This window comes from Peromyscus leucopus, chromosome X (genome assembly GCF_004664715.2).
Source record: "Peromyscus leucopus breed LL Stock chromosome X, UCI_PerLeu_2.1, whole genome shotgun sequence".
Lineage (NCBI taxonomy): Eukaryota > Metazoa > Chordata > Mammalia > Rodentia > Cricetidae > Peromyscus > Peromyscus leucopus.
This window is the reverse complement of record NC_051083.1, coordinates 110,824,596-110,834,884: the sequence shown is the minus strand read 5'-3', so window position 1 is coordinate 110,834,884 and position 10,289 is coordinate 110,824,596. Positions and strand designations below refer to the sequence as shown.

Genomic DNA, 10,289 nt, shown 5'->3' with positions numbered 1-10,289 from the left:
GTCCAGGCAGAGTGGAGGGTGGATTTAAGTTGGATATGATCAGGATATATTTTCCCACATGCCTCATTTTATTGTTCATGCATTTGTGGATTTCGGCCTGCCTCTGTGAAACAACTTAAAGTGCTCATCTCACTTTGAGCAGCTATCCTATCTTTAGGCATGTAGAAATTACTAACTCTATACTTGGCCTAACAAGGTCACAATTGTTACTTTTCACGTTCATATTGAAGGACCAGTCAGGAGCAAACAGTGGTAATGATTCAAGTGAGCTATGTAGGAAACACGGGTACATATCTGCACTAATTTTCTGAAATATAGAAAACAAAATCTATGGTTTCAGGATTAAAAAAAGACACAACAATTAAAATTTTCAAATCTTTATTAAATTTCTAAACACATAAGGCACATTAGTGCTAAAATGTAAGAGAGTGGGGAATTTCATATATAAAGAAAAAAATTAGTAGATTTCAGCTTTTTTCCCCAACCCTTTTCTTTCCCATTTACTCCTTGCAAACCCCCTAGTTTAAGTACGGAGGAGGATGAATTGCTCCAGTGTTATAAAGAAAAAAAAAAGGCAACAGAGGAGGGCCAAATCTCAGGGGAGAAGCAAAGGGAGAAGGCATCACAGGAAATGGATTGAACGCTGGTGGTTGAGGCGGCATGAAGCAGTAAGCAGTAGAGCAAGGTAAGCCTGAAACATTGGTTGACAAATGGAGAGGAGGTCTCTGCTGCCAATTATCCACAGGGTGCCTTGGACTTCCCAGTGGGAAAGAAACATGGGCCAGGCTGCCATTGTATGCCATTCTACCATTTCTTGGAGTCACCTCCATCATTATCCCCGATCTAAGTGTGGGGACATATCGAGGGCCTCGTGACTGTGGGCCCCTTGGTGGAAAGAACCCTTGGGATCTAGGCACAGGCATATATGGCTTTGAGCTATTGCCATTTCCCTCACTAACTGCACTAACAACTCTTGGACCTCCGATCATCAGTGCCATTGGGCTTCCAGAGATTTCCTGGGACATATTAATAGAATCATGATCCTTCTTGTTCTGGCTTTCCAGGCCCTCCGAGCTGTTTACTTCTGTTGCTAAGGACTCTTTCTCAATAGCAGGTGTTAGTGTAAAAGGGTGTCTCAGAGCTCTTGGATTTTCAAGAATGCAGGCTCCTGGTGTCGGCACAGTGAAGGGGCGTCTCAGGGGGACCCGAGGGCGGGCCCAGCATTCGGTATCATCTTCATCATCCTTCCGCATGCACTTCAGACACCAAAGTGGCACATTGTGACGTGTCTCCTTGCTTCCATTTTTGTCCACAGGTACCATTATGGATGAACAGCTATGCCCTTCAAGCCTTACAAAAACAGAAATGAATATTTATTTAAAATGGAAATGTATTTCCCAGAAAATATTTCAAGCACGTGATTAAATTCCTGGAACATAGAGGAATGAAGGACTACCATTTTTTGTTTTTTTTTCCCTCTATGTAGTCTGGCAAATACTTTCTTATCCGACTGATACCCCCCACATCACCAGAAGTCCCTTTAATACCAGATTACATGATCACCATCAACAGCTTCGATGTGTGCCTTTCGATTATCAGTCAAAGGTAGGAAAAAGTGCCTACATAGCCTAGTTGGTTTCCTAGTTGACAGAAAATAGCAGCAGCTAACCGACTAAGGCCAGAATTCAGATTCTGGCAGGAATGTTATGAGAAGTCTCTAGGCAGTGGGGGCAGGGACAGGGCATTACATTCTTTCACAGAAGTCAAAGATTCTATTTAAGCATTCTGTTGACTTATGATGCACCACATAGTCAAATTAAATTATACTAAAAGTTACTTTTCATTTAACCTATATCAGAATCTGTTAGAGTATAAGTTCCTCATGACTTAGCTCTACTGTTTAGAGCTTTGTAACTCATTTCAAATTTACATTTAAAATCATTAGTGTTTTGTACTCTTACAATCAGTACTCTTGCCTACAATCACCTTCTTTTACTTTTGCCTGTGATCCCCCCAATACCACTTTTGACCCTCTTGTCCCTGTCCAAGTAACACAGTAACAACATTCAAATAGTCTTTTGCTTTCAAATTTAAACTGAGAGTTACTCAGTTTCACTTACCCGATTTCAGTACAAGCCATGTGGAAATAAGATCAAGATCACCTTCATGAGGTGGTAGAGCAAACAAGTTGAACACCCAGAGCAGCCGAGTAGTCTGGAGAATTGATTCTTGCTTCTGCCTCAGAGAGGTCTGGCAACTGGAATGAAGGCAGGAAACAACTGCTTTTTTCTACACTCAGAGTTCTACTAGTGAGGTCATCAGTTGCTAGGCAAAGGAGGGAGGCAGGCAGACAACAGGGAGGGGGGAAGGGATAAATCTGTATACTCCTTTGAAGCTAAATGTGGAACTGGTTTTGGCACAGTAACAGTTGGACACGAAAGACATTTCCTAAATCAACTGTGCTGCAGACCAGTTGGAAAGACAAACCATTTTAAACAGGATTTAAAAGTCATGAGGTCATAATCCATTTTCCTTCTTTTAAAATTCTGATTGTTTTCATTTTATTTTATTTTATTTTATTTTATTTTTTTGTTTAGTTTTGTTTGGTGAAGCTTTATCTTTTGTCCAAAACCATTTCTGAACATTCTTTATAGAGGAGAGTTGTTAAGTATCCTCATCAATGTGTAAACACATATTGTATTTGATAATTATTATTCCTTTGTATTATGCTCAATGCTTATTTTTCAATTTGAGCACCCTGCTTGGGGAGTCATACTAATATTGTGAGAAATAGAGATTAATGAGTTAAAGAGTCAATTTGTGATAATAAAGCAAAAATGGCACTATGAAAATCCCCCATAAGAATTATTGTGGCTTTTGATTTTGTCTAATTTATAGTTCTTTGCCTCATAATGTCTTCTAGTTTATTAGCTGTGTATCTGAGTGCGCCTGCAGATATGTGTCTGTAAGACTGTGTATTTCTTATAATGGAGCTAGAGAAGTGTTGAAGTGTGGAGATGGGATAAATGTCATAATGAGTAGCATTGTTTTGTGAATGTTTGATAACATCTTGCCTTGCAACTCTTTTACTTTTGCTTCTTCTAGTATATGTATATATATATATATATATATATATATATATGTATGTATGTATGTATATCACCTGCCTCCTTGAGTTTCACCAAACATACTTTCCTAGATTGTATTTTCTGACATTTTTCTACAGATTATTCCTACAAAAATACAAAGGCTGTAAGATTACAAATATTGCTAATGACACAAACTTAGACTGCTTCTTCAGTCACAATTTTAGACTGTACCTAAAATTCTCTCTGTGCAGCTAGACCTTGAAACGTCTGCTCTTTATCACAAAATCAGTACATCTGCTATATTTCTTAAGTTATATGTGCCTTATTTTTTTCTTACAGAAGGATAAAAGGCATTCAAACATCATGTGCTCTGATTTTTTATATATGTGGTTTGTGTGTGTGAAGGAGATAAGAGGGAGAATAAAATAAGTACACAATACCACTGTAAAGGAATGACCACTGTTAGGAAGCAGTATTACTCATCATGGAAATGACCTTTTGGGTCTCTCAGTCCACATGTTCCTGCCAGGGTGCCTTGTCGATTTCTATATATACCATTGAATGTTTTTATACAATTGAAAAATGAAAGTGACATGCTCCCAACACATTCCCCAGAGGAATCTGTTCACTTGCCAAGCATGGTTTAATGTTAAGAAATCTTTTGGCTTCATAGTTTCAATTTATATTAAGCTTCAATTTACTCCTTCTCCTCATTTAAAAGTAAACTTATTATTTGCATTATAATTGTGATATAATTTTAAACTTTATTTAGCAGTTATCATGCAGAGGAAAAGGTAACTCTTAATGCTTACTAATGCTTAGAAAGGCATATTTATATATGTGACATTGCAATGTTTCATCTGAATAATGACAGTAAAGACTCTGGAAACCATTTAGCGCTTGTTCAATAAGATACCATCTTAACTGGATTTCATGAAGGAAAAGTATAACATAAAACCAAGTGAGGGAGAAGAGTAACAAAGCTGTGACACCTCAAAATTGTCAAAATCCATTAGGTAATTGAATTACATAGGTAATTACTGACATTACCAAAAGTGCATATTTATTCCAGGTATTCAATAATGTATTATATGTGGATAATAAAATAAATAACACATAATCCATAGTACTCCAATGCATTTCAAATTTTCCTAGGGAAAATTGTATCTATAATATAAATAATATATATGAATAAATTCAAAGGTGGCATAAAAATCTGATAACATTAGTTACATTGTATAAAGCAAAAATGGAAATTGATTTTTCCATCCTTTAATTGTGGGCAAAAATAGTTACCAAAAAATATATGTGAGATTAGAGGGGATATATATATATATATATATATATATATATATATATATTAAATGTGTAAAATATAGCATATGAACTAAGGAGTTGTTAGGAGACTTTTAAAATTTTGTAGTTCAGATTTTAAATGTTAACTAAGGCTTCTATTAGATACAAAAAGAAATGCAGATATCTACTTGGACCATCTAGAGATAGATGTAAACCATACACTTAGTAAAAACTTACATATTATGGAATATTTAAAGGCAGTAGATTTTAAAAGTGAATTTAAATATAATTAATTATTAATTAAAATTAAAAAAATAAATATAAAAACCTAGAATCGTCTCCAGTCTATCTTTAGGAAACAAAAACAGGAACAAAACTGTCAAGCTGCTTAAACTAGCCATTGAGTTTTGTATAAAAAGCATAACATTTATGCTTTGTCTATTATTTGTTTGAATGACTGCTCAGAGAAGTTCCAAATGAATAATAAAAATTGATATTTTGCCAAAAGCCAGCTTCATTGTAAAAGCAAAAATGCTCTAAGGCCTTTCGTTACCCATGGCCTCTTTCTCTTGTCACAGCTCCACATGTCACTCTTACCTCTCAAAGATTTTTAAGAAATCTGTTGAAATCCTAAGTGGGGACAATATATGTACATGATTGATTTTCAACAGCAATTATGGAGCCATGAAAATGTTATTTTTCTGTCAAACTATTGTCGTGTGTGTGTGTGTGTGTGTGTGTGTGTGTGTGTGTGTGTGTGTGTTGTTAACGAAACTTTACAGCTGTGTATGTGCTGGAAAAGTATTATTTAAAATTATTTAAAATGTGCCTTTTCTATCTCTTCTACTTCAGAAAATATTTCAGGAGCTGGAGACATGAGGGTCAATCTCTCTGTTTCAGGACGGCTAATAAAAAGATGATGAGAAGATTGGCATTTTGATCTCCTGGGAGGCAGTTGTCAGAAAATCCTACCCATTAACTCATCTTCAAATGTGCCCATTCCTGTAGAAAGTTTTCTAACTTTAGGATGTCTAAAAAGTACTTCTAGAAACTAGACCAGCTATTTTTAGGGGTGTGTGACTATTTAATTCAGTACATTAAAGCATAGGAATCATGAAAGCATGACATTAACCCAGAATAGGCTGTACAGTGTTTCATTTCTGTGTAGCAGTGCTCCGCTGTGTAACCATGGTCATAATTCCATCCCCTCTGCTAACAGCTGTTCCAGTAACTCTGAGTAAGGAGAGATAAGGATGAACAGGTGGCAGTAAAAACTCTCACCAACAGTACAGGCAATGAATTCCTCAATCTGGATCAGTTTTGTGCTTTGTTTCAGATTTATCTATTTACCTGCCAAGTGTATGTGTATGTTTATACAAGAATATAGAAGGATAAAATGTATATATATTTTTGATATAAGGTCTCTTAGCAATGTAGACCAGGCTGGGCTCAAACTCACAGAAATCCACCTGCCTCTGCCTACTGAGTACTGGGATAAAAGGCCTGAACCAACATGCCTTATTAAGAAACATATTTTGAAATATCTACTTTTTATAATAATCTATGTCTGTTTATCTATATATCAAGAATCTATATATAGTTTATTTAAATCATATTGATATTAAAACTTTAAAGGCATTTATTACCAACATGCCTAGTTTATAGATGTGAATAACAAAATTATAAACACAAAATAGGAATTTTATGAGGCCACAGATAATAAATGATTGACAATTTAAAGTCACTCTATTGAACACCAAAGGATAAATTTATTTCATTTAACCCTAAATTATCCTGAGTATAATTCTGGTTAAATTACATGGATGTGTGTCTTAGCTTATGTATTGTATGGTCTCATAGCTATCCATCTAGAGGCAGTTCTGTAAGGAAGAAATAATTCAATTTAATAATTACACCCGCAATTTCTGCCTATATAGGACTGTAGAAAGACATTGAAGCCTTGGACATCTGGTGATATTCAACAAGATGTAAGTCCTGAAAACCCTGCCAGGAAGAAACTAGATTGGAGACAGAAGGAAAAATTTGGTTATAGGCTAACATTAAACAATTTCCTTGAGGAATAAACATTCATATGATCCCAGTATTACCTATATTAAGATGAAATTAATCTGGTAATACTAGCAAAAGAAGATAAAAGTTCGAGTCCAGATGAGACTACACAGCCCCTCTTTGAAAAAGAAACATACAAATAAATATGTAAATAAAATTATTCTTAAAGTGTTTTTTATTTTTTGAGAATTTTACACATGCATTTTTTTCTATTTATTTTACATACCAACCACAGATCCCCCTCTCATCCCTCTGCTGAGGGATGTCATTCTGAATTCTGTGAATATGTGTTGCTCTTATTGGCTGATAAATAAAACACTGATTTGCCAGTAGCCAGGCAGGAAGTATAGGTGGGGTGAGCAGATGAGGAGAATTTTGGCAAGAGGAAGGGATGAGTCAGGAGTCACCAGCCAGACACAGAGGAAGCAAGATGCCAAGGCAAAATTGAGAAAAGGTATCAAGTCATATGGCTAAACATAGATAAAAATTATGGGTTAATTTGAGGTTGGGGATTTAGCTCACTGGTAGAGCAATTGCTAGGCCCTGGGTTCGGTCCTCAGCTCCAGAAAAAAAATTATGGGTTAATTTAAGTGTAAGAGCTAGTCAGTAATAAGCCTATACTAATGGCCAGACAGTTATAATTAATATGAGCTTCTGAGTGATTATTTTATAAGTGGGCCATAGGACTGCAGCCACTTGGCAAGACCAGAAAAACCTTCTGACTACATCCTTCCTCTCACTTACCCATGACACCTTTACCCTTCCCAACCTACCCTTTACCCCTTCCTCCAAAAGTGTGAGTTCTCCCATGAGGGAGCAGCTAAGCTTGGTACATTCAGCTGAGGCAGAACTAAGCCCCTCCCCGCTGCATCAAGAGTGAGCAAAGTGTCTGACCATAGGTAATGGGATCAAGAAAGCCAGCTCATGCACCGGGGATAGATCCTGATCACACTGCCAGGGTCCCCTCAAACAAACCTGGTGCTACTAAAATTTCCAGAAATCCACAAGAATGACCCCATATTAGACTACTAGCAACAGTGGTGAGGGTGCCTGAACTGGCTTACTCTGATAATCAGATCAGTGAATACCCTAACAGTCATCACAGAGCCTTCATCCAGTAACTAACTGATGAAAGCAGATGAAGAGATCTACAGCCAAGCACCAGGCTCAGCTCCTCCGGGAGTCCAGTTGGAGAAAGGGAAGAGGGATTATATGAGCAAGAGGGGTCTAGATAGTGATGGGGAAACATACAGAGACAACAGAACCAAACCCATAGGAACTCACAAACATTAGGCCTACAGCTGTGGAACCTGCATGGGACCAGACTAGACTCTCTGCATACTGGAGAGAGATGTGTAGCTGGGTCAAATGACCTTTTAATAGGCATTGCTTAAGGCCATCTACATATCTTGTATTTACATTACAATCTATAATAGCAGCAAAAATTACAGTTATGAAGTAGCAAGGAAGGTAAATTAATGGTTGGGGTGTCACCACAACATGAGGAACTGTATTAAAGGCCATAGTATTAGGAAGGTAGAGAATCAGTGCATCTAGAGAGACAGTTTGGTGGTTAACAGCACTGGCTGTTCTTGAAGTACAAGGGTTTGATTCCCAGCAACCACATCACTGCTTACACCTATTTGTCGTTCCAGTTCCTAACACTCTTTTCTGGTTGCCATGAGAACCGGGTATGCACATATTCCACTAACATACACACATGCACACACAAACACACACGCACAAACACACAACACACAAAATAGAAATACATAAATCAAAGATTAAATATTCAATTATTGTTGAACTCCAGAGCTGTAGATTTAAGGACTCATACTGGGAAAACTAATCTTATTCATGGTTGAGTCATTCAGATGCAAAGATTGTAATAACTGGGGGAAAAATGTTGTGTCCATGTATGTGCATGTTGGGTTGAATTAAAGGACATTACCTATCTGTTGATGAATTAACGGTAACTCTGAAGAATATACTTGTAAATTAATAAATATATTAATTTCAAAATAAAAGTAATATTTTCTATACCCATATATTTTATGCCTTATAAATTAAGATAAACAAGAGTAATAAATGAAATGAAACTAATGATAAAAATAAATTATATGAATGTCTCAAAGAATGAATAAAAATAGTGTTAAAGAAAAATGATAAAAATGAAAACTCTCCAGTTATAAGTAAAAACAATTATAGTTTAAGGAAACCACTCAAGACATAAATTTGTATTGGTATCACACAGACAGGCTTAGATAAAGATAGTGATAGAGCTAGAGGTCAGTGATGTATTAGAGTTAATTGCTAAGCAAAGAATCTGAAAGTATGCTTAAATCCATGAGCATTTGATTTGAAAATCAAACTCTTTTAGACTAAATTCTTCTTGCTAACACTTGAGACATCATAATTCATGCAAGTAAATTTGAACAGTTCACTAAAAATGGGTCACCTGTATGAATTTGTTTAGATATTTGGCTATGGACTTGAAAGAGCTAAGATTTAGATTCCAGTCTGAGTTTTATCAATTACTAACCATGTAAACAGAGACAAACTTGTAAGCTTCTGTGAATCGTATTTGCCTTATCTATAAAGTAATATTATGAAGAAAATGATATTAAGTGATAAGCTATATGTTAAAGGGCACCATTACATTATAAATGCTTAAATATAAATATGTGTTTACTTGCATAGTAAATAGAGATGATAATATCTCACCAATGTGTTTCAGTGTTATTGAGAGAAGTAAACATTATAGTTACTTGACAATGCTATGGAAACTGCAAATTATTTCACACATGTTAGAGCAATATTACTATGTGTGATAATTCTCAGACAAGAAGAGTTTTTCACACATTGTAAGTCGCACCATGTATGTAGCCATAGATTTCATCCAGAGATAATGTCATTATTCATTTCCTTAATCAGCATGATGTAAACCGCTTTCAACTTTTTAATTACTGCTATATACATCACATTAAGTGTTGTATTTATACCGTAGCCCTAGTAGAATAAAAAATCTGCATTTTTACTTAACTACACAGTTAATTGGGCTTCAGAGTCTTGTGTCTCACAGTAGGAATCATGAAAGTTTCTATGATGATTAGAGAGAAAACCCTGGGGGTGGGGAATGCAGATTAGTTGGTTTCCTGATAGTGAAGCCTGATTGACTGATCAATTTTTCTCAATGATTTGTTTCTTTCTCCAGAGAATAAGAAGCTGTTCTACCCCTAGCATCCTGAACCATTCTCAAGTAGCCAAATAGATAGCTTGCTGAAGGAGGCTTGACACATTTACAGACTGACTATAATTCAGTGTGGAGAAAAGTTGCTGATGAAACACAAAATTCAAACATTAACAAAGAGACCGACGTTAATTCTTGTCTGAACTATTGTGTCTGCCCATGTTACTGACATAAAGTATTTATTTGAAAGACTTGGATAAACAGAAGGCTCCATAGTTATCTGTTTACAAATAAAGTCATTCTTTTATGTTTTAAATTGCTCAGGTCTTCCAACTATAGTATTAAATGTAATAAATTGGCAAGATATTTTTATTTAAGGGAAGAATTCATTACCAGAAACTGTTGTGAAGGGCCAAGAAACTGAAAAAAAATGTGCCTTAGAAGAACATTAGAGAATAGTTGGATTCTCTTCTGGTAACAAAGTCTCAACAGCTGCATATAATTTATGAACCAATGGTACAAACATTTATGGAGGCACCAGGACATCTTGTATATGTTAAATCCAAAAGTTTGAGGTGAAGTGCATTGTGTTATGAATGATCTTTATTATTAATGATGTGCAGAATTTTCCCTAGTAGCAAATT

General features: G+C 35.7%; 1 protein-coding gene across 1 annotated transcript; it reads right to left on the bottom strand.

Moving 5' to 3' along the window:
* Positions 1 to 361: 361 nt before the first annotated feature.
* Positions 362 to 2,288, bottom strand: Prr32 (proline rich 32). Its single transcript, XM_028857201.2, has 2 exons — positions 2,121 to 2,288; positions 362 to 1,350 (listed from the first exon to the last, which is right to left on the bottom strand). The coding sequence occupies exons 1-2, from the start codon at positions 2,138 to 2,140 to the stop codon at positions 519 to 521; spliced, it is 852 nt and encodes a 283-aa protein (XP_028713034.1). The 5' UTR covers positions 2,141 to 2,288; the 3' UTR covers positions 362 to 518.
* Between the last annotated feature and the right edge of the window lie 8,001 nt (positions 2,289 to 10,289).

Coding starts and splice junctions, on each gene's coding strand:
- Prr32 (XM_028857201.2), bottom strand. CDS start 2,140: ATGGCTTGTACTGAAATCGG. Junction 1,351..2,120: donor ATGGCTTGTACTGAAATCGG/GTAAGTGAAACT, acceptor TGTTTTTGTAAG/GCTTGAAGGGCATAGCTGTT.